General features: G+C 50.7%; 10 protein-coding genes across 10 annotated transcripts; 5 read left to right on the plus strand and 5 right to left on the minus strand.

Annotated features, from left to right (window-relative positions):
* Positions 1-577: 577 nt before the first annotated feature.
* GGI43DRAFT_428447 (uncharacterized protein) lies at positions 578-2251 on the plus strand (the record flags this gene model as incomplete). Its single annotated transcript, XM_083208965.1, has 4 exons — positions 578-760; positions 875-1279; positions 1360-1762; positions 1837-2251. 4 exons carry the CDS (start codon positions 578-580, stop codon positions 2196-2198), a joined length of 1353 nt encoding a protein of 450 aa, XP_083059166.1. The 3' UTR covers positions 2199-2251.
* A 298-nt stretch (positions 2252-2549) lies between these two features.
* Positions 2550-5716, minus strand: GGI43DRAFT_423742 (uncharacterized protein; the record flags this gene model as incomplete). The annotated part of the gene is made up of 3 exons (XM_083208282.1): positions 2550-4196; positions 4251-4447; positions 4528-5716. 3 exons carry the CDS (start codon positions 5714-5716, stop codon positions 2550-2552), a joined length of 3033 nt encoding a protein of 1010 aa, XP_083059167.1.
* Positions 5717-5888: 172 nt separating this feature from the next.
* GGI43DRAFT_408647 (Nur1/Mug154 family protein) lies at positions 5889-8030 on the minus strand. The gene is made up of 2 exons (XM_083206385.1): positions 7410-8030; positions 5889-7346 (listed from the first exon to the last, which is right to left on the minus strand). Exons 1-2 carry the CDS (start codon positions 7659-7661, stop codon positions 6249-6251), a joined length of 1350 nt encoding a protein of 449 aa, XP_083059168.1. The 5' UTR covers positions 7662-8030; the 3' UTR covers positions 5889-6248.
* A 256-nt stretch (positions 8031-8286) lies between these two features.
* On the plus strand, positions 8287-9077 carry GGI43DRAFT_408650 (H(+)-transporting V1 sector ATPase subunit F). Its single transcript, XM_083206386.1, has 4 exons — positions 8287-8383; positions 8464-8499; positions 8609-8743; positions 8816-9077. The coding sequence occupies exons 1-4, from the start codon at positions 8327-8329 to the stop codon at positions 8954-8956; spliced, it is 369 nt and encodes a 122-aa protein (XP_083059169.1). The 5' UTR covers positions 8287-8326; the 3' UTR covers positions 8957-9077.
* Positions 9078-9080: 3 nt separating this feature from the next.
* On the minus strand, positions 9081-10144 carry GGI43DRAFT_408653 (sterol transporter). The gene is made up of 3 exons (XM_083206387.1): positions 9787-10144; positions 9512-9728; positions 9081-9451 (listed from the first exon to the last, which is right to left on the minus strand). Exons 1-3 carry the CDS (start codon positions 9990-9992, stop codon positions 9329-9331), a joined length of 546 nt encoding a protein of 181 aa, XP_083059170.1. The 5' UTR covers positions 9993-10144; the 3' UTR covers positions 9081-9328.
* A 2634-nt stretch (positions 10145-12778) lies between these two features.
* GGI43DRAFT_88271 (uncharacterized protein) lies at positions 12779-13233 on the minus strand. Its single transcript, XM_083210455.1, has one exon. The coding sequence runs from the start codon at positions 13131-13133 to the stop codon at positions 12843-12845; it is 291 nt and encodes a 96-aa protein (XP_083059171.1). The 5' UTR covers positions 13134-13233; the 3' UTR covers positions 12779-12842.
* Positions 12996-14068, plus strand: GGI43DRAFT_88256 (uncharacterized protein). Its single transcript, XM_083210453.1, has 2 exons — positions 12996-13188; positions 13249-14068. The coding sequence occupies exon 2, from the start codon at positions 13335-13337 to the stop codon at positions 13947-13949; it is 615 nt and encodes a 204-aa protein (XP_083059172.1). The 5' UTR covers positions 12996-13188; positions 13249-13334; the 3' UTR covers positions 13950-14068.
* An 893-nt stretch (positions 14069-14961) lies between these two features.
* GGI43DRAFT_423755 (uncharacterized protein) lies at positions 14962-18084 on the plus strand (the record flags this gene model as incomplete). Its single annotated transcript, XM_083208283.1, has 2 exons — positions 14962-17139; positions 17566-18084. 2 exons carry the CDS (start codon positions 14962-14964, stop codon positions 18082-18084), a joined length of 2697 nt encoding a protein of 898 aa, XP_083059173.1.
* An 83-nt stretch (positions 18085-18167) lies between these two features.
* On the plus strand, positions 18168-18645 carry GGI43DRAFT_88205 (uncharacterized protein). Its single transcript, XM_083210452.1, has one exon. It carries the CDS (start codon positions 18250-18252, stop codon positions 18604-18606), a length of 357 nt encoding a protein of 118 aa, XP_083059174.1. The 5' UTR covers positions 18168-18249; the 3' UTR covers positions 18607-18645.
* A 492-nt stretch (positions 18646-19137) lies between these two features.
* Positions 19138-20916, minus strand: GGI43DRAFT_88265 (UDP-N-acetylglucosamine--dolichyl-phosphate N-acetylglucosaminephosphotransferase). The gene is made up of 2 exons (XM_083210454.1): positions 20393-20916; positions 19138-20328 (listed from the first exon to the last, which is right to left on the minus strand). Exons 1-2 carry the CDS (start codon positions 20831-20833, stop codon positions 19348-19350), a joined length of 1422 nt encoding a protein of 473 aa, XP_083059175.1. The 5' UTR covers positions 20834-20916; the 3' UTR covers positions 19138-19347.
* Positions 20917-21166: the final 250 nt, after the last annotated feature.

The raw sequence follows: 21166 nt of genomic DNA on the forward strand, positions 1-21166 counted from the left end.
TAGCCTCTCCAGTTATTGATTAGCAACATGCGTATGCGAGGATGAATGTATCGGCAAGGATGGCCGAGTTGATGCTCGAGTGTAAGACATAGGCGAAGGGTGAATGATTTCTGCGAGAGACATTTCATCTAATTTAATCCGATTTTAATGGATATCGCCATAAAATTGTCTATTGTAGGTCGCGGAATTCTGCGCCTCACCTGGAGCTGCCGTTTTCGCCTTTTTGTATGGACGAGGGGATAGTTTTGGTGTTGTGCGAAAATCGCCATGAGGCTCTCTGCTTCGTATAAACTGCGCCATCCATGGCCATTTTTAGAAAACTGCGTGTCAATTATTGGACATCGAGCCGCACCATTTCCCTACGCACAGCCTCGCCATTGGGTTTCACAGCAAGCCGACACAATCCTTCACCATTAAGCGCCAAGCCTGCCGCATAGCCGAACACCTTGTGCGACGATCAGGCTGTAGACAATGGCTCGTTGGAATCTGCCTTGCTGTCACACCAGAGCTAGGTTTCCAAGTTTATCCCAGTGAAACCCTCCTGAATCTCTTCCAAAAACTCTCAGAATGCATCGGGATGTTTTGGTTTCGATTTCGATATTCGTCAGCTACATCAGACTGTGATGTGATGAGCGTGATATGCGACCGTGATCCTTGCGGACTGGGAGTACGGCCACCTGAAGATGGGCTGGAGGTGTGGTCGCCCGAGGTTGGAGGGCTAGAAATCTCAAACCGGGTGCAAGTCGAACAGGCGCTGGAAGTATTTCGCGGCTGCGACGATTTAGAGGCTGTAGACCCCAACTCAAGCGGTATTGCTAGGGCCAATACTGAGAGCTTCATCAATAAAATCGAACCAGAACCACCGAATAAATAGCTGAGAAAGAAGCCGTGGCTCATCCGAGTCCTAACAGGCGTCGCTCTGCTGTTTGTGATCGTGGCAGCTGTACTTGGCGTTGTTCTTGGATTGCGGCTCAACAACAGGACTCATTCAGAATCATCTACTACACCTCCTGCTTCTTCTTCAAAACCAACCAATGCAGTCTATGCAAACTCAGGCATTGGAGTCACAGGCTGGTGGACTGGTCCGTCAAGCTTCACCATCCGTCTAGTCTACCAGGGGCAAGACGGCTACCTGCGTCTGATGAGGTACCATTCTGGCGACGGCAAATGGTCAACGCTGGCCACCTTTTCAGATGCAAAAGCCAAGCTGGGCACCCCAATTGCAGCATCGTGCTATAATATTCCATTCTACTGCTTCAGTCCGATAACAAGCAGTGATGTAAGAGAGAATCTTGTTCTTTATCCCACAATTTGCACAGTTGCCACTAACACGGGAGCCGAGCTCAATCACATGTTTAGAATTTCACACAGGTCGAAATATTCTATCTCAATGACGAAAACATGCTCCAAGAGTGGTATTTCCGAGAACAAGACTCAGCCTCTCCTTCAGCACAAACCTTCACCGGCAGCGGTCCCATGTCCCCCAACGGCTGGAAAGCAGCACCGAATACACGGATCGCGGCATACTGGCCCAGCGTGATATATCAAGACGAGAGTAACCAGATGAAAGAGGCCTATGACGCCAATCTTACTTGGGCACAGAGTGCGGTGGGCCTTCAAACCCGAAATGGCTCGCCCTTTGCAGAAGTTCCTTATTCTGTGAACGCGGGGAGGTTCGGAGGCGAGAAGATTCTCTATCAGAGGGATGACCAGAAGCTCATTCTCGAGGAGAGAACTACCTTGACCAATAAACTAAGTGTTGGTAAGTCATATTAACCCATCTATCCTAAATCTCTGAATTCAAAGGAGATACTCACACTTTGGCTAAAACGTTAGGTGCACCCCCTATCACTATTCCGCCCAACGGTGCCATGGGAGCATTTACCGTTCCACGATATTCCAACTCAACCGATAGTGCCATGAATACCTATATCCTATGGCAAGATAGCTCGAATACTCTCCAGATGACCTGGGAAGACGACGACACTGGATGGCGAACCTCATCAATGCCTACTTCCCTCGGTAGACCCGACAATGGGACCGGCATATCCTGTCTCACGGCGACGCTCTGGACTGTTGCCTCTTTGCCATCAGATTATAGTACGGCTCGCTGTTATTACTTGGTAGATGGGCAGATAAGAGAGGTGCAATATGATGGCTCAAATTGGCTGGTGATTGGAAATGTGCAGCTGGATTGATTTGGTACTTCTTAATATAGGCGCATGGTAACTGGTAGAATTGATAGAACTGGGATTTCAAGAATAGTGATCGAGTATTACAAAAGACTTTAGGGTAACTGAGATTGAATTGTGAATGGTTTTATGTGAGATAAACAGATGACTTGGGCAGAAAAAACATGGAATATCAAGCCATTAAGCCAAGTTTATGGAAATATTAATACAGTATTACCTCTATAGCCTAAGACATAACACACAACGCTCACGACTTCTGTTGATCCTACTTAATAACTCAGCAACAACTTCACTCATCCAATCAAGCTATTCCACAACCCTCACTATCTTCACGCATCAATCAACTCTCAGCTGTCTCTAGATCCAGATCGCCGCTCCATCATCCGCATAGTCCAAGAGCCAGGCAACCAGCCTCACAATCTTTATCCCTTGCGCAATGACCACAAATCCAACCGTCACTACCGGTGCTGCAAGCACAATTAATAGGCAGGCCTTCCAGAAAGGCATAGGCCCGTCATGCTCGACTTGCAATGTTCGAGGATCAAGCATGGGCCAGACGGTTGACCAGTACAGCTTGGCTAAAGATTTCAGGCAGTACAGAAAAAACTGCAGCCCCGTGGACTCTCTTTGATTTTGGCGCCAATACTCCTCCCATTCGGTAAATATCTTCCATTCACCACCGTCCTGTCCCACCGGTAACTTTGCATCCGGACAGCTATCTTGGAAATGTTCCCAATCATCTAAAAGACTTGCGATGTTGTCGCTGCCTTCTTCCTCTGGATATGCCCAAGGATTCTCTTCCACCATGTGTGTTTGGCGTTCTGCCGTGCTCGGTAGTGTGTTGAGGTTCAATTCTTGTGTCATCTGCTTGGTATTCGATAGCTTCCATTGGTTCGTAGCTATTAGTGCTTGGCCCTGTGTAAATGTTGACTTGGGCAATGAGCTGTCCTCCTGTGCTGGCATCATGGCTTCGGACATGAGTAGACGTCTGCCTCGTAAGTGCGCTCTCTCCTCTTGCGCCATGTGAGCTTCCTGCTTCATAGATGTAGTGTCTGCTAGTAGTTCTACTAGCAGCTCGTCCCCTTCCACTGAACTTCGACTCGGCGCGGAACTCGTGGATAGGTCTGTGTGGGATTTGTCCGAGTTGTTCCTCGATAAGCCTACGATTGGCGAGCTGTAGCTCAATTCGCCCGGTTGGACCATGTGTGAAAGAAGATGTTCCAACGACTCTTCCTGGTACAACTCTTTCTGGTACAACTCTTTCTGGTGAGAGGCTGAGGGAGACGTTTGGTGGTCGCAGCCAGTAGTGGTGGTGATGGGTATGTAAACAGTTTCCTTGATCTCGTCGACTTTGTCCGCGATCTCGCACAAGATATGATTGACTGACTTCTGTTGTGTATTGGTTTGGTGTAGATGGTGAGAGAGCTCCTTCCGCTGTTGATTGTTTAAAACTGTCACTTGATCTCGTAACTTCTGCATGTCTTTTTTTATCTCCTCCGGAGTGAGTAGTGAATGAGGACTGGGTGAACTCGTGAGATGTTTTGTGGTGACTGGTCTCTCCTGCAGCAGGCCGGTCACTTCGCCCAGGCTTTTTACTGCGTCGGTTTCTATAGTCTGTACATTGATTAGGCTCGAAGGACCCTTTGGTCGCCTTCTCTTGGTTCTGGTCGGACTGTCTCTATACCGCAGACGAGAGATGGCCCCCAACGGGCTTTCTTCGAACAGGCTCAAAGGGATTGGCTCTCGAAGTGGTGTTAGGGAAAGATCCAAATTGGATAGTCTGATGGCTTTTACCCCCCTGAGGCCGACCTTCTGGTGAAAATCCGGGATCGATTGGGTAAATTGGCATGCCGAAAGGGTTATCATGCTCGCCCCTGTGCAGGGCTTGCCGACCTCCCTCTCGGCTATCATGTCTAAAAAAGGCGCCATCATGGATTGACTCGTAGCTTTGGAGCTTGCCTGCGAATGAGAATCGTTAAAGTTCAAGCCACCCTTGTGCAGCTCCTATGATGCAAGAGGTGGGTTTGCAATGCTTTGTCGACGAGGGGTCTTGATGACCGTAGAATTAGACGAGGTACGAGTCAAAAAATTTGGGAGAGGGTTTGAGACTGTATCTGGCGAAGTGGCTTCGATATGGCTAACAGGATCATTCACGAAAGTAAGAGTATCGTTTGGTGGGTTCGGATTGGGCTGTGATTCTTCGAGAAAGAGATTTTGGACTGATTGTTGGAGGCCTTGGGCGTGCGAAGGCCTTCCTATTAGCCAAGCAGTGTCAGAAACTTTCTGGTGTAACAAGAAGTGCAGTGCACCGAACTATATAATGAGAAGTACTTACGAGAATTCGGTGATGCGCTGATGGGGCTCAAATTTGGTTCCTGCAGCGATGACCACTCGCCCTGGCGTCTTTTGAATTTAACGGTTTTGCCCAAGTGTCTCGCACTCTTCTTTTCTTTCTGCAGCCCAGAAAGCTTGGTATCGTTACCTTTGATGTACTTGTCTTTACTCGGAGTGACTCTCGTATTATGATATCTGCTGCTTTTCCATTTGTCCCGCAATGTAGTCATAACGCTGTGTACAGTCTCTTGGTGGCTTATCGTACTCATGGGACTGCTGTCGGTAGGAGACATAACATCCAGCTCTCTAGTATGAGGGTTGACTCCTTGCACGCCCAGAAAGTCGCCGCTTTCTCTCAAGCTCTGACGCTGGCGGCGTCGAGCCTTTCTCGCTCTGAGTGCATCGCGCCTCTGAAGTTGTGTCTTGTGTGTTGCAGTCTCAGAATCCATGCTTAAACCGCTAGTCTTGGTGGCTTTGACGCCCTCTGCCAGGTTATTGTTTCCATTCCAGTCATTGCTCGGCAACGCACCCCCCCATTTCGTCACAGAGATTTGATCCCCAGAGCTCTTTTGCGGGCTCCAGCTCCAGCTCCGATTGTTTTGTTTGGTAATTGGAGGTAAAGAAGATCTTGATTTGGCTGGTATAACGTGCCGCCGCCGCGGTAATGTGTGTGGCTGCTCTTTCGGGATATCTTTTGGCACATTCCAGCGAGTTATATAGCTTGAGTCTGCTGATACATCACCCATGCTGTACTGGCTATCCGTCATGCGACGTCGTGGCCGGACTTTTCCCTCAACCTCCATCTGCTCCCAAAAGCCTTGCTCCCTGCTCGTCCCGCCGCGTTCTGGTCGCCGACTAGGAATCATCATTTTCCTCATCCATCCTCTTTGAGGGGTAGATTGCGGGCTTTCTGTCTGCGCTCTTCTGATGGGCTGAATCTTCTTGGGCAGTGCCAGAGATGTTGTCTGTCGAGGGGCAGCGTCTGAAACTTTGGGAGGCGGGAAATAAGACATTTCAACGAGATAGAAAGTGAGTGCAGCAAGAACAGTTAAAGAAACGAAAGGAGCCAACGGTCTCTGAATCCAAGGGTTGAGGGTACGTCGATGTGAGAATGTTGTGAGAGTCTCATCATTCCTCGACCAGGGCCGAAGAAGAACGAGGGTGGTAAATATATAACGCGAGAGCGTCATAATGTTCATTCTGAGCCTAAGCCTGGGGATTGAAACGTCTCTAAAGTAGCCAAGGCAGATGGCGACGGGCTGGTGGCCAGCTGCCTGGGCAAGAAAACAGTATAATAACATTGCCATTCGTGCTTGCACTCTATATTACATTCACATATCAAGGGGCAATAGCGACAGCTGATTAAAATTATGACTTGAACCCAATCTCTTGCGGTACTTTATGATTGATAATTCTTAATTGACGCCTAGCAATTTCCACTTTCCAACAAAAGAACATTCATATCACGTAGAGGCTACTCATTCAGCCAAATCCCAAACCATATTGTTCATATACACATATTTCCATTAGCCATAGAAAAAGGCGTCGATACAAAAACTCAATCCTAACGCCGACAATATGCTATGCTATACTGAATCCAAGCACAGAGAATATTACCCCTTAGTTTCAAATAATACATTGTGCTGCATAAATATAATAACCCGCCATGGCATAGCGCCACAACTTTAATCAAGTTTTGGGGAGAGCAGAAAACAAAGTAAATCACCATCTAATGGATCTGTCTTGCTGTGCTCTGCTTCTGGAAGATCCCGAATATGGTTGGGATGCGCTTCTGCTGGTAGTGCTCGCTGACCGGAGTGTATCGGCTTGCCTCTGCTGCTCCAGTGCCGCCATTTCTCGTGAGTTTCGGGGCGATGCTTGCTCGTTAAAGGCGCCCCGGTCCATAGTTTTCTTAAGAGGCGACTTGCTATGGCTGTAGATTCCCATATTGCCTCCATAATTGGCAGTGTTTGCAGATGTAGCCGAGAGCGGCATAGGTGATGGCGCTGTGCCAGTGGGCTGGTCAGCCATCATGAATTGCTTAAATGTCGAGCGAGGCTGTTCCACGTTTGTAGGAATAGCTTCTGAGTGCCTTGAAGCCATAGGGTTACCCGTCTGCGGCCTCATGATATTGCTGTGGCCAGAGGATAAGGTGTTATCATTCCCAGCCTGATATGTACCTCGTGTAACATAAGATTTTCTGATGAGCGTTGTCGGCGTGCCGACCTGCACAAATCCACGGCCCTTGGGAGAGTGCTCCGCTGCAACCTGAGTTCCGACATCTCTGACGACAGGATGTAGCCGAGGATGGACAAACTTGGTGTTGTACTCGTTCATAACCTCCTTCTGGATGATAGCGTTGTCCTTGGCTTGCTGCGCGAATCGCGACGAGAGGAAAAGCATCTGTCCGGAGAGAACCATTTGCATCACGATAGCGTTGAATGCAGTCACACTCGGTTGAGGATCCAGTGGCGCCAACGGAAGGGAGAGGAGATAGGCCAGCACGTGTCCCGGGCTGAACAAACAAACCAGCCGTAGAGATATAGGCAGAGGATCCCAAACGGCGAGTTCCCACACATCTCGTTTCTTATCCGGATGTGATCGCGATTCAGCCGAGCCCGGTGCAATCTTGTCGGCGAGGTATTGAAGCGGTGAGGAAGACGTCACGGGGGATGACTGAACCTGAACTCGTCGCGCGGAGGGCGTAGATAGAGGCTCTTCGATGTTGGCCTGGAACATTCGGTATTTTCGCGTTCGCGTGTAAGTGTAAGCCGCGTTGATGCAAGAGAAGAGCGCCAGGCCCCAGACAATGAGATAGGCCTTGGTCGAGGCGGTTAGTTCAAGAGCGCGACAATTTGCGATGCCTTCAAGAGTAATACTTACCACATACGAAAACCATCCTGTCCTGGTCTCGTCACTAAAGATGTCGTCGTCTGACGATGAAGACGTCGCCCCAATGTTTGCCCGCGCCACTAAGAAGAGGATATTCATGCCCAGGCCCAGCTGCGTGCCCACCAACTTCGAGTCCCAATCTCTCGTCTCCAGCTCTTCCGACAGCCAGAGGAGGAAGTCCATGGGATTCAGATTCGACGTGATGCGCTCCCAGAGCGGTCTCCGCCGCACGAGTCTAGGCATCTTGTACAGCGAGACGATTGTAAAAAGACTCGCGCGCAGGTTTAATCGTAGGCGGCAATGATTTTGTAATCTACTCGTGTCGCAGAAAGAAAGAAAAATACCACTGATTGGTGGTTAAAGGCAAAAAAATAAGAAAGTTAGAGTTGTCGGACTGGCAGCGAATTGTTTACTTTAGAGCTTCCACTGCTGGCAAATTTCCAGCTGGGGTCTAGCGCGCAGTCCACAGCAAGGGGTGGCCCCAGTGACATCTGTAAAGGTACATGGCCACTAAGTCGTTGGCCTCACCAAGGACGTCCTTCAATGAAGGCTGACTGTTTAGGGTGAAGACTCGTCCAGGCCACTTATAGTGAATCGTAATTATGAAATTGCGCAATTATTATTTTATATGAATTTTATATATGATGTTTAAATTTTCATGGCATTTTTTGGGCATTCGAGAGATTAGTTACGCTTTATACGGTGCGTCCCAATAATACAGCAGCGCATCTTGTCGGCACTACTTGTACCTCCGGCAATACCTCCTACCAAAGTACAGCCGTTTCGCTCAGCCGCCTCTGCGCGGGGCCACCCAGCGATGGCCTGAAGGCAGCTAAACTGGAAGCTTCGCATAATCCACCACTCTCCCTCTACATCAAACCCAGAATCACTCATTGCCCGCCGTCACAATGGCATCGCAGGCCGACTTCAAGGACCGGCAATTCCTTGCCGTAATCGGTGATGAGGCAAGTCACCCCCGTGGATAGAATGCGCATCTAGTCTCCAAGATGAGAGGCCATATTCTAACATTGGTGCATACGCATAGGACTCTGTGACGGGACTCTTGCTCGCAGGCATTGGTGTAAGTAGCATCTGATGGAAGGAAATCTGCGCTTCTTTTGATCCCTCGAAATCATACAAGAGTATCGCTTTTAAAACGATTCCTCGACTTGTCTCATGCTTGTGAATAGCACATCACCACCGGCGCCGAAGCACAAAAGAACTTTCTCGTTGTCGACAACAAGACGGAAACTGCGGCCATCGAAGCTGCATTTGAGAGCTTTATAGAGAGAAAAGACATTGGAATCGTCTTGATCAACCAACATGTCAGTTTCTTTTGGGATAGCCCTCCTAATCCTCCTTACGATATACATCCGTACTGACGACTAGAGGTACAGGTCGCCGACAGAATACGACACCGAGTCGATACCTACACCGCTGCCTTTCCTACGGTCCTCGAAATTCCCAGCAAAGATCATCCGTACGACCCAGAGAAAGATAGTGTGTTGAGAAGAGTGCGTCGTCTATTTGGAGAGTAAATATTTCGGGTTACATGTGGAGTTATTCTATCTGAAAGGAGAAGAGACGTGTATGCAATGCAGAGGCCTTCTATGGTCTTTTACGCTACAAGGCGAGTACATAATAGCATAATTGTCAAGAGTATAGGTGTATACTGGTTTATTAGAGATATTACGAATGCATCCTCTAGTAGCAGCGAAAGCGCTACAACCTTGTGCCTATGAACCTGATCGAATATCATCCCGAGAGCATAGCAAAACTCGCCCAGAGCAGGGGAAAGACAACCTTAAACAATGCCATTAAAAAAATCACACAACAATCAAACAAAGATCCGTATTATGCATTTGATCGCCAATTCTGCCGCAATCAGTCTCTTTAATGGCGAGAAAAAATTACAATTCCTCCGCATCTTCGAACGAAGATAGACCTGGTCGGGGGAAGTTGACGGTGGCCTTGAGGCAAGTAATATGCTCGTCATCAGCAGAGTAAACATCAGCGTTGACGGTGTAGGTTCCCTGTTATATCTGTAAGCATATATCCATCCGTTTCAACGTTAGATGGGCGTTATATCATACCGGAGGGATGGCGGAAGGCAGGTCGACGCTCTTGGTGATTGTCATCTTGCCAGGCTCGAGAGGGCAAGTGAGATCGACATTGTCGAGCTGTTCACACAGGTCCGCAGTGGTAGCAAGCAGTTGAATAAGGCCGTATTTGACAACCAATTTGACGTAGGCGCCCTCTGCAACAGTCTTCTTGACCTCGCCAGAGGCTGTGATGAGGAGGGGTTTGCCACTATCAAGAGCCATTAGCAAACCAAGTTAGCGAGCATGATTGTTGGGGAGACTCTTACGCCTTGGGAGGATTGGGAGCTAGGTCGACTTTGTCAATGACGATAAGGTTGTCATCACGGTCGGCGCTGCAGAACTCGATGGGATTTTCTCCAGGGACCTTGAGACTGCTGTCGAATGCGTAGGCTGAATCGCCCCAGATGGCGAGGGCCGTCGCCGGAGCGGCGAGGCAGGCAGACAAACAGGCGACGGCGGTAGAGAAACGCATCGTGGACTATTATCGATACGACTGGAGTAGGATGGAATGGAGGAGAGCGCAAGAAGAATGAAGAGCAGAAAGGAAAAGATGCGACTGTTCTATAATCAAGCAGAGCAGGCTGAGACAATATTACTACTAGATGATGGACAGTACTAAAGGGCAGAGGTGAGGCTTGCGCTGCTGCCGCCAGATGGAGCCCCATGTACAGTGACGACTGCAACGGCGAATCACGAATGTCACGGGACGCCTTAGCCGTACTACGCCTCTGCGGTGGTTGGTGCGTCATGAGACCTATCTGGGGTTGCCATTGGCCACATTTAGAAAGAAGTTCCACTTGCCATGGCCAAAGATAACGCTGGGGTAGCGCTGATTCTCCTTGCAGCGCTGTGCCCGGTGCAGGTACAAGTACAAACAAGGTGAAAGACGGAGTAGTCCGTTGGTTGCACAAAGAGCCAGTAGTGTGGCGCCACTCTACTGCCAGAGTCACTCACTGCTCGTACTCGTACAAGCAAGGCGATTATACAATCGCAGCCTCTTCCAGGCATTTGGCGTCTGCCTTCCCTTTTGTAAAAATCTATAAGCGAATCAAACGATTACTTGGGCTTTTTCTCTCTCTTCCATTCTATTCCAAGTTGAAGATGTGCGACTGCATTCTTTTTTTTTTTTTTTTTTTTTCTTTCACCGTCTCTTTACCGCTCTTTTATTTGCTTTTCCGCCCCCTTCGCTTCATTGCATGAGGGCGTTTGGCAAGCGAGGGCGCGCGCGCCTGCACTGGTTTTGGCTCCAACAGCTTTTTTTTTTTTGGCGTTTATTCCTCAGGCAGAAATTTTCTAGGCAGCGAAGCCGGTGGGGCGGATGGCGCACGGACCAGATGCCCTTCTATAAATGTAGCGCCAGACAGTCCGCGTTTTCAGAATTCTTTTCCTCTTTTCTTTTCTTCATACTTACCTTGTTTCAGTACTCCGAGATCAAGAATTCGGAGTACTAGTGTAGGAGGCCTGCATTGCACATCGCGGAGTCATCCTGTGCTCAATTGTCCTTCGGGGCCATTGGAGGCGGAATTTTTGATCTATTTACCATGTGCTTTCATTGTGAGCGCAGGCTTGGACTGTGGCACGAAGAAGGCTTTGATGGGACCTGTAGGCTGAGAGTTGGATCAGTAGCACTAGAGGATTAGGCTAGGACGAGTGGCACAGGCGTAATTGGTAGGGCACACTAAGGTGTCGTTGTGGTGCGAGGAATAGCGGGATTCGTGTCGTGATGTTTTCCTGTACGATTTATGGGGGATTTATGAGAAGACATGTGATAGGGACTGATGGTAAATGTTATCAACGAATTGATATGCCATCTTACCATTATGATTATCCATGCCCTTGAAATTCACGGCTGCAGTGATACTCTAGCCAGCCATCGTAAGCCTCCCGTGGCCTGGCGCGTCATCAAAAAAAAAATTGTTGAATTGGTAAGCCCAAATTAAGCAACAATAACAAATGATAAAACAACAAAGTTCAGTTTCCAGGACAAAAAGACACCCCTACGATAAGATACTAAGGTTTAGCTGGCAGCTAAGGTTTTATCCCACTTATCAAACGGCTCGCGCTGACAGCCTCATTGGCCACAGCAGCTTCCGACCCCCCCAGTTCATAAATGAAGCGACGCGATTCGCGCGCCGGTGCCAGCACAGGTCCGCTGCTACGCTCGGTTTTATGCGACCGGCCAATCAGGGGTCTGTGACAGAAGGGCTAAAAGTGCCTGGGATGATGTTGCAGCGCAAGGCTTGCCTGTGTTGAGAGTCGCGAGAGCGGGTGGCATTTTGTGAAGGGAAACCAGGAATCCCTGCCATGGGAGCTGCAGGCATGTCCCCCGCTTGAGTTGGGGAGAGCTTTGGACTGCGTCTTGGTCAATCGTTGTTTTGGGAAGGATTTCTTACTCTGCTGATGTTGGACGCTGTGATCAGAGACCCCGATACAGCTGCTACCAGGCAGCGCCAGTACGAACACGAGTGCTTTAGAGGGTAGTAGCCTGGCGCTATTTGTAGATTTTGCTGCGTGAATGAGGGAGACTGACTCCTTGACCCATCGTTCTAATCTCTAAAGTGCTAGGGAGAGCTGCGGCGAATAGGGGCCCGCTGAGACATTGCCCAGGGCCTTGATGCTGGTACGGGATCCGGAGCCAGCAGCCCTACAAACTCGAGGTTTATCCGTAGTCCATGCGCTGTGTGAGAGCCGAAGCTGCTTCTCGTAAAGGCCAATGTGGAAAATACATCCAAATAGAGTAACACTTCCTCGTACTGAGCAGCTAATACTGCTGGCGTGCCCATATCCCATTTTCACGCCACGGTCCTCGTTCCGCTCACCTTTAATTAAATCAATTTGAGTCAAATTTGCTCTGCAAAATCCCACCATCCCCGTCATGATGTACTACCCAACTGGGGAATGGCTAAATTCGCACCGGCCTGCTCCATACAATCAGCTGTAACCACACCATCCGCACCACTCGGATTTTGGCCCCCGGCTTGCGAAGCCGCACGCCCAAAGTTTCAGAAAGTGAGGCGCGCAGCGCAGCGCAAGCCTTGGCTGGTTCAGCGCTCCAGCATCATCCGTGACGCCAGCGGATATCTTTTGGTGCCTGGAGATAGTGAGTGGGCGCTAAAGCCAGCAATAAGGCATCTTCCTAAAAAAGCTCTTGCTGGCAAGCTGGAGCTCACTTACGACTCAGTTTACACTCACTAATACAGAGTTTATCTCTCAGTGTCATAAACAAAAGATTAACGACTTGCGGCTTATCAACAAAAACAATATCCTATCCTCTATACTCTCCTCTCCCCCTTATTCTTTCTATGGCCTTGGTACTACATGTCTATTTTCCCTCTTTTTCTTCCAACATGTCGTTGACGGCTGCCTTGCCAGCCTCGGGCATAATGGCCTCTGCCAGCAGTCTCAGCATCAGGCTGCCTCTGTCGAATAGCTGCGGCTGAGTCCTGCTTCCGCGGCCACCTTTCGCATCTACAGTGCTTCGAAAAGCAACCATCTCCATCTCCATCTCATGCAACGCTGCATGAGAGGCGGCCCATGGACCTCGTTCAAAATGTCCGCCACCAGCCAGCCGTGAGTTGCTCTCGTCTCTCATGTCTGGTGCTCGCGACATCATCCACCCGGCCTGTCTCGCCGCTCACCTCACTCAGCAGAGCGTGGAGTGATATGTGGTATTGGCCAAGGCCCCCAAACCCCCTTTGGGATCTCACATGCCGATTAACTCCGTACAGCGCACGCATACGCATATACACGCATCATTCAGATTACACGTATCGCTGCTGCTGATGCTGCTGCGACTCTATTTCCCTATACATCGATGCCGATACCATGCCCATCCCATCATAGCAGAGGCGCTCGCATTGCATCAGTTACCCACCTGGTTTACCCACACGCAAACCGGGCTGCATCTGCACGCGCATACAAACTAACATGCCTGCACACTCTTCTCTTTCTCTCGCATTCTCGCTCTCGCTCTCTTTGCATGTGCTGCCCCTTCCCCTCTCTCTCGCATCCGCCCGTCAGCTGCCATCCGTCGCCGTTCATCTCCCCCCCTCGGTCCTCTCCTGCTCGCCTGCATCGCATCCTCCGCACATCGAGCGGGAGAGCCTCGCCGGTTAGAAATCGAAGATGCGGCCACTGCAAGACGCCCACCGCCTCAGACACCGACAGCGCTGCCAACGGCGCAGGTGCTGCTGGCTGCCCGATACCTGAGGCGGTACTTCGGTACATGCCACCACTACATTCGCACCCCCCCGTCTCGCTCTTATTGTTTTGCTTTTTTCCCCTTCGGCGCCCACCAGAAAAGCAGCCCATACGAGCACCAGCACAGGTACCGGCCGGGTACTCGTACACCCACGGCCCCAGTGCATGGATGGGCCTTGGACGCACACTAAAGGTCGCTATCCCACCGCCCATTCGCCGTTGGGCTTAGCGCCTCTGGCCCTCTGTCGCCTGCTGAGATGCGTGCCGCCCTCAGCAAAGTTGCAGCACAGCACGCACAGCACCTCAGCGAGCGCACTAACACCAGACACTAACAGCGTGCTCGACGGCCTTAGTGCCGGACTGGAGCCCCCTCAGAGCGTCCAGAGCACTTGGCCGCTGGCCCCGGAATCCTCGACGCCGGATTGGCCTGCGCCGCTGCGGCTGGGCTTGGACGCTGGCGACGCTGCATGATTGGACACCCTGGCCGGTACGTACTGCGACCAAAGGGTGCCGCCGCACTCGTCGCTCGCGCTGCAAGCAAAGACACCCTCTCAGGTTCTGTCGCTCCTCCCCATCCTCCTCTCCTCCTCCATCCCCGTTGCCGGTGCCAGCTCTCGACGATTTGCCCTCGCCGTCCGATTCAATCCTGAGGCCTGCTGAGATCCGCCGCCGTCGCCATCTGCGCCCTCTGCCGTCTCTGCTCTCCTTTTCTTTCCCACAGCCGCTTTTTTCCCCCGTTCATCCCACTCTTCGCTCGTCCGCCGGCCTGCTCACGACGCCTTCCGCCAGCAATCCAGTCGCCTCCCGTCCACTCGTGTTCGAATTTTTCACGGCCGAGGCCAGAAACATTTCACGCCCTTCAGTCTCCAGCCATCACCCTCGACGCGTATGAAAAACACCCACAGCCGTCCTCGTGATTCTCGCCTTCTCTTCAATCCCGTCCTCGACTTTTTTTCCCACTAACGCCTGAACGCCCAGACCTCTGTCTCCTCGAGCCAATCCCCAAGCCACGAGCCTCAGATTGCACAGACGTCGCCTGCCGCCTGTCCGGGTCTCGACTGCGATATCCCTCCCGCACCGGCGTATGACGCGGCCGGTCGCGATCTCCAGCCGCTCTACGCTCCAACTGTCCCATTTGGCGCGCGTCCTGACCGGCGCCGTCATGCTCCCAAGACCGCGACAATAATCAATCCACGCATTTCTTGCGACATCCGTTACCCTGCGTGGTCCTCCTTTGGACTATGACAGACAAGCCAGCTCCGCTGTCGACGCAAGCCGCAGTCTCCAGTCAGGCCAACCACCTCGCGCCCGTGGGCCCAACCATTCCCGATCATGTCGCTCACAAGATCGAGGCGCCAGAGGAAGAGCCGTACACCATAAAGTGTATATGCAACTTCTCCGACGATGACGGAAACACAATATACTGCGAGACGTGCGACACATGGCAGCACATCGACTGCTTCTATCCAGAAAACAGAGAGGAGGCCATTCGAGAGGACTTCTCTCATTCGTGTGCCGACTGCCAGCCCCGACCACTGAATCGCCAAAAGGCCATTGAACGTACCCTACGGTTGAGGAGTTCAATCTTGGAGCCGGAGAGCATCGACAAAAAATCGAAGCGACCTCCTTCCAAGAGCCACAAGAAGAAGAAGCCCAGTGATGCTCATTTTAATGGAATTCACGGGGCTTTGGAAGGCGGCAAGCACGGCCACAACGGCGATCACCACCCTGCTCCCGCCAAAAAATCAAAAACCTCTCATCGACCCTCCTTGTCCGTGAGCTCCCAGCCTTCCAAGCGAAGCCCTTCTTACGGGAACAACCGGACGAACCCGACACATCCACCGAGCCCTGCCACCACTCCTCCCGACCTCCCTGACGATTTTCAAATTCACCACTACTCTGAGGGCTTCTGCTCTCTCTACAACGACGTACCCGACATACAGAACAATGGCTTTGCCAGTCTCGCCATTCCTACCGCCTTGATGCGATGGCTGGATTCGTCTTCTGCGCTGGAAAAGGAAGTCGGCCGAAGACGCTCCGAGATCTTCCAAGACGCCCTGCCTGCACTTGAGAGAAAACGCCCCAAGCTCGAAGTCAAGGATGCCACTCAGTCACTAGACAACGGCACCACCCTTCGATGGCGCTCTCTCAAGTCCACATCCTCGATCGAAAAGGATGTGCCACTCATAGAACTGAATGGCGAGATTGGCTTTCAAAAGGATTACTGCGCCGAAGGCGATAATCTATGGGCCGATCTCTCATCACCACTCCCCTTTGTCTTCTTCCACCCCATCCTACCACTTTACATCGACACAAGGAAAGAGGGCTCAATAGCCCGCTTCGCTCGACGGAGCTGCAAGCCCAACGCTCAGCTAGACACTTTCCTCACCGGCGGGTCAGAGTATCATTTCTGGCTGGTCAGCGACCGGTACATACCCCCCAACGAGCAGATTACCCTGCCGTGGGACTTTCGCCTGGAGAAAAGCGTCTGCCAGCGCTGGCTACATCTGCTGGGCCTCAGCGATGACGATAGCGCCGTGCAGGACGAGTTTGAACTAGACGAATCCGAATACACGGCCATCTCCAACTGGATCGACCGGATACTGTCGGAATATGGAGGCTGCGCGTGCGATCAGGATAATAACTGTGCCTTCGCCCGATTCCACCGACACTATCTCTACGGCAAGAGCCAATCTCGCAACAACAAGAAACGGTCGCGTAAAACAAAGGCTCATACCATCTCACCCACTAGCACAGGTCATGCTACGAATAGCCGTGCCGCTAGTGAAGGTCACCTCGACGACCACGCCGACCGCGAAGGCAGGGACGGATCAGTTGCAGCGCGGAGTAAACCTTCCAGCAGGGATAGGACTCCACTCCGCCAAGGCTCCTTTGATCAACTAGGAATATTGACGGAGCCTACAGACCGCGATAAGCGCAAGGTAGCAATGGTAGAAGACTCCTTCCGGCGTATGGAGCAGGAACAACAGCAGCCACCAAGGAAGAAGAAGAGGCTATCGGATGGAACGACTGTATCGACATCTTCCAAAGCGAAATCAAGAACCGGCTCCACTCCCCATATTGGAAGCTATGCCGATGCCAGCACTACTTCCAGGAGCAAATCCGGCTCGCCCGCCAGCTCAAGATCGCCAAACCTTGGGACTCAATCCAAGTCGTCAGCATCACGCCGAGAGTCGTCGGAAACAGCACACAGGCAATCTTCGGCATCGCCTCGCCCCGTCTACTGCGATATTGGTATTCAGACCGACCCAGTAGAAGACGATTGGTTTAGCGAGTTACAAGATATACCATGCCGTAAGAAGAAGATCATTCCGCTTTCCAAACGACTTCTCAACAGCCGGTACAAAGCACGCGCTGAAGAGGACCGCAAGCGGTCGATATCATCGCATCCTTCAAGCGTCGATGCAATGGATGTTGATCCCACTGAAGCTGAACAGAAGCCAAACATTTCAACTTTGGAAGTCGAAATGCAAACTGAAATACAACACGCTCCGCCTTCTCCTGCTCCTACCAAGGATATTGATACAGAACTGCCTGACGCGCCACCTCCCTCTTCACCTCAATCTCAAGAGGCACCAGTCGTTGAAAAAGAGTCTGCGAAAGAACCTATAAAGGAGCCTGCAAAGGAGCCTGCAAATGAGCCTTTAAATGAGCCTGTAAAGGAACCTGCGATGGAAGGTCCAGAAGAGTCTTTGAAAGAGGCTCCGAAAGAGCCTATCAAGGCACCTGCGGTGGAGCCAGAAAAGGAGTCAAAAAAGGAGCCTACAAAGGAGCCTACAAAGGAGGAGTCACATGCTAAGGAAGAAACATCTGCTAAGGAGCAGCCTGCTAATGAGGAGCCTGCTAATGAGGAGCCTGCTAATGAGGAACCTGTTAAGGAGGAGCCTACCAAGGAGCAGCCGACAAAAGAGCTTATCAAAGAGGTTCAGGCTACCCCCATGAAGATCAAAGCCCCAGAGTTGAGAGTTCAAATGCCTACCACTTCTGCACTGGAATCTTCACCAATAGCTCCTCCAACGACCACCACACCTTTATCTGCAACTAGCTCTGCTGTGCAATCGGCAATCATCTCTGGCAGTCTGCCGAGTCCATTCGGCTCAGCCGTCAACGGAGCAGTCGCTACTCCAAGTCCGATCAAGAAAAAATTAAGTCTTAGTGACTACAAGAGCAGGATGAACAAGGCTGCTGCAAAGCCTTCAATCAGTCTCATTTCTACAAAGTCCAGTCTTTCCGAGGCAGACGAGATAAAGCTGGAGAACACTATAGAGCCAGCAGCTATCGAGAAGATTGAGAGCGCAGTGACTTCCTCCACTCCAGCGACCACAACTAACGGCCACTCATAAACCACGGAGGGCAAAGTATTATAGGTTTTATTCCATGTTTACACTGTCGGAATATGCGACTGAACGTATACTGCGTTCAAACGCGATGGAAAAAATTACTGCGGCAAGTCTCAAAAAGGGCTGGAGTTTGTGCAATTTTTTATACAGGGCAAATGGGCTTCTCGGATGTTGCTCACTGCTAGTTCTCTCTTGTTCTGTTTTTCTTTTCTCGGTTCTATTTATAGGCGTTTAGGGGGAAAGGGAAGAATGGAATTGAGCTTTGGCGCCAAGGAAGATCCCAAGCCGCAAGGCCGACGCAAGGAGTTCACCCGTTATCTTGAATCCTTGATCCGGCCTGGCTTTGGAGGTTACACTGGTCAAGGGAGCGAGACAAAGGCATCTTTCGCAATGCAACGCTCCGGATATATACAAAATGGAGTCTGCTGGACATTAGGGCCCGGGGAATATTTTCCTGCTTTTATTTTCTTTACTTTTTTTTTATTTTCCTTTTTCAAGAGGAGGGGCGTACCACTTAGGACATAACTGATTTTCTCCCACTGCGTTTTTAAAAAACTAGGACTTATTTTGGGGTCCTGTGTACTTTTACTATTATTATGATTTTTAACTGGATGAGTGGATGGATGGAAGGGAAAGGGTTCGAGGGTAGTATGGGATCATCATGTTTCTTATTTTCCCTGCTTGGCCTGATAGGATTGACGGCCGATGGCCCTCTGGGTTCTTGGGTGGTTCTGGGCTGAGACGACGACATGTGAAATACATAATTGATGCAGATGTCCGCTGTTTTTTTCACGTTTGGGTTTTTGAACAAGGCTTGTTCCTGTGACAGAAGGTTACAATTTTTTTTTCTACGACATCGAGTTCAAATTATAAGATAGTCAGATAGAACTGGGTATTTGAACAAAAAATTACAGGGGTCTTTGGACGAAGTCCTCTTTTTTGTGCAGTCTCTAGTTACAGAATGGATGTATATGCACAAATCTCTAGAATTTGCGCTTCTTCTATGAATATTGATAAATCCATGGAAGTCTTTTGGACGCTTGCGACATAACCAAATAATTTTTGATTTGCTGGTTACAAATTCTATCTCTTAGCTTTTACCAAACTTTTTTTGAATCCCTCAGCCGCATCTTAATATCTATATGGTTTTTACCCGCTGGGTATCTAACACAACCTGAATGAAAAAAAAAAAAAAAAAAAATCAGAAACTAACTATATATAAAACTATATATAATAACAAGGCTTCAATAAAAACTTTTTTCTCTCTTAATGCTGTCCTGTGCTGCCCCAGTTGTCTTCCTTAAAGATTAATAGTGCAAGCCTATGCCTGACAAACAGGCCAAACAGACCGACGCCGAGCTGCAGCATCGTTACCTCCAAGGCAAGGCGGTTCTCCCTCAGGGGACCCCGCCAGACGAGCCATAGGTTTAGGAGAGTAAGGTTGCTCGTTTCGACAAAGAGGCCCTTTTCATCAGTCGTAACCTTCATGAGGCGCACGCGATCCAAGAACAGCAGTGCCTGGCCAACAAGAGGATGGGGTTGTCGATCGGGGCTCCAGGGCGTGATGGACGGCTCCATAAGGCCACTGCGGGCGTTGAATTTCGGGAGGCGGTGGCGCGGGCAGGGAATAAGGCCGAAGATCTGGGGGCAGGAGTAGAGAAAGTTGAAGAGCTGCGGGACGAGGAGCAGGCCGAGGGTCTTGGAGAAGTGACCGAGGATGCCAACGACGGCAAAGACCATGCCGGAGAAGTAGCAGTAGGTGTCGCCGACAAAGACCTTTGCCGGGTACCAGTTGTGGTAGAGCAGGGCGCAGGAGACGCCGATCCAGGGGAGGAGGAAGTAGAGCGAGAAGAGATGCGAGTCGGTGGCCGGGTGAGGGTACGGTGTGAAGAGGTAGAGGCAATCGTTGAAGGCGATGAGGAGGGACACGACGATGCACTGGGAGACCTCGATGCCGTTGATGCCGGCGAACATGTTGATGCTCTGGGGGCAGAACATGGCGACGCAGGCCATGTAGACGTAGTAGAGGAAGCCGAGATCGAAGAGCTCACCAAGGTAGGGCTGGAGCTGGACGGGAATGACGATGGAGGTGACGTCGAAGTCGACAAAGTAGACGACGAGGAGAGGGATTGAAGCTAGGCCGGGGATCCACCATTTGTGTCGCCATCGAATATCGAAGAGGTCGTCGCCGATGCCGAGCAATGCGATGGTCTGGAGAGAGATGATGGCGCCAAGGTAGGATGCGAGCTAGATTCGTAGTTCATGATGAGCTGGGAGGTTACTTTGACGTTGGGTATATGCTCTGTCTCACCTTATTATGGGGGAAGCGATGCAGGAAGCGTCCTTCGTCGGCATACTGGATCTCAACTACAACATCTCGGTTTCCGCCTCCACTGGTCGCCGCGACTATATCTTTGTAGAATGGGAATGGAATAAAGATGATGACAGTGATTAGATACACCGCGGCGCATACCGCGCCCATGCACTCTGGGATCTCGACGCCATTGACTTTGCTCAAGTCGCGACCTCGAAAGCCAGCCTTCATAAACGTCGGGCCGAGCCACCGGATCATGGCGTAGCAGAGCGAAAATGCAATGAGCGAGAGCGCCAGCGACGCAATGAGGGGTTCGCCATCGCCGTGGAAGGTGTTTGCGAGGATGGCGAGCGAGGCGCCGGAGAGGGAGACGAGGCTGAGCGTTTCGGTGCGGGAGAGCTCTGTCGCGGAGGAGCTGGGCGAGCCGGCGATGGTCATTGTGGAAACGGTTGTGAGGTTATATGGACGTGGATTGGATCAATAGCATCGTTATGGGTATGGTGGAGGTCGGCTCGACGAGGTTTGTTGCGTGCGTAGAGATTCGGTATATATATCCCTATTCAACCCAGCCGTCGCAAAGAATTTGGGGTAGAGAGAAGAGAAATCTAATCGTCAAATTGTCGCATCGAGATAAATCGCTTTCGTTGAGATATATGAAGCGGCGGGAAAACAAAGGAGCGAATATAGAAAAATAGGAAAAATGAAGAAGGAAGAAGAGAATACGAACAAAACAGAATGCTGATGCTCTCCGATTTTCTGCCACGTTGATAG

This window comes from Trichoderma evansii (genome assembly GCF_050947405.1).
Source record: "Trichoderma evansii strain SZMC 28006 chromosome Unknown GGI43scaffold_14, whole genome shotgun sequence".
Taxonomy (NCBI): Eukaryota; Fungi; Ascomycota; class Sordariomycetes; order Hypocreales; family Hypocreaceae; genus Trichoderma; species Trichoderma evansii.

What these genes read in the sequence shown, in the direction of transcription:
- GGI43DRAFT_88265 (XM_083210454.1), bottom strand. Translation starts at nt 20,833, where the DNA reads ATGACCATCGCCGGCTCGCCCAGCTCCTCCGCGACAGAGCTCTCCCGC. An exon ending in ATCGCTTCCCCCATAATAAG is followed by an intron (nt 20,329 to 20,392) that starts GTGAGACAGAGC and finishes CTACGAATCTAG; the next exon opens with CTCGCATCCTACCTTGGCGC.
- GGI43DRAFT_408653 (XM_083206387.1), bottom strand. Translation starts at nt 9,992, where the DNA reads ATGCGTTTCTCTACCGCCGTCGCCTGTTTGTCTGCCTGCCTCGCCGCT. An exon ending in GCTCCCAATCCTCCCAAGGC is followed by an intron (nt 9,729 to 9,786) that starts GTAAGAGTCTCC and finishes GGCTCTTGATAG; the next exon opens with TGGCAAACCCCTCCTCATCA. An exon ending in TGCCTTCCGCCATCCCTCCG is followed by an intron (nt 9,452 to 9,511) that starts GTATGATATAAC and finishes CAGATATAACAG; the next exon opens with GGAACCTACACCGTCAACGC.
- GGI43DRAFT_88205 (XM_083210452.1), top strand. Translation starts at nt 18,250, where the DNA reads ATGTTGCTCACTGCTAGTTCTCTCTTGTTCTGTTTTTCTTTTCTCGGT.
- GGI43DRAFT_408647 (XM_083206385.1), bottom strand. Translation starts at nt 7,661, where the DNA reads ATGCCTAGACTCGTGCGGCGGAGACCGCTCTGGGAGCGCATCACGTCG. An exon ending in CAGGATGGTTTTCGTATGTG is followed by an intron (nt 7,347 to 7,409) that starts GTAAGTATTACT and finishes GCCTCGACCAAG; the next exon opens with GCCTATCTCATTGTCTGGGG.
- GGI43DRAFT_88256 (XM_083210453.1), top strand. Translation starts at nt 13,335, where the DNA reads ATGCCGATACCATGCCCATCCCATCATAGCAGAGGCGCTCGCATTGCA.
- GGI43DRAFT_88271 (XM_083210455.1), bottom strand. Translation starts at nt 13,133, where the DNA reads ATGATGTCGCGAGCACCAGACATGAGAGACGAGAGCAACTCACGGCTG.
- GGI43DRAFT_408650 (XM_083206386.1), top strand. Translation starts at nt 8,327, where the DNA reads ATGGCATCGCAGGCCGACTTCAAGGACCGGCAATTCCTTGCCGTAATC. An exon ending in TCTTGCTCGCAGGCATTGGT is followed by an intron (nt 8,500 to 8,608) that starts GTAAGTAGCATC and finishes GCTTGTGAATAG; the next exon opens with CACATCACCACCGGCGCCGA. An exon ending in TCGTCTTGATCAACCAACAT is followed by an intron (nt 8,744 to 8,815) that starts GTCAGTTTCTTT and finishes CTAGAGGTACAG; the next exon opens with GTCGCCGACAGAATACGACA.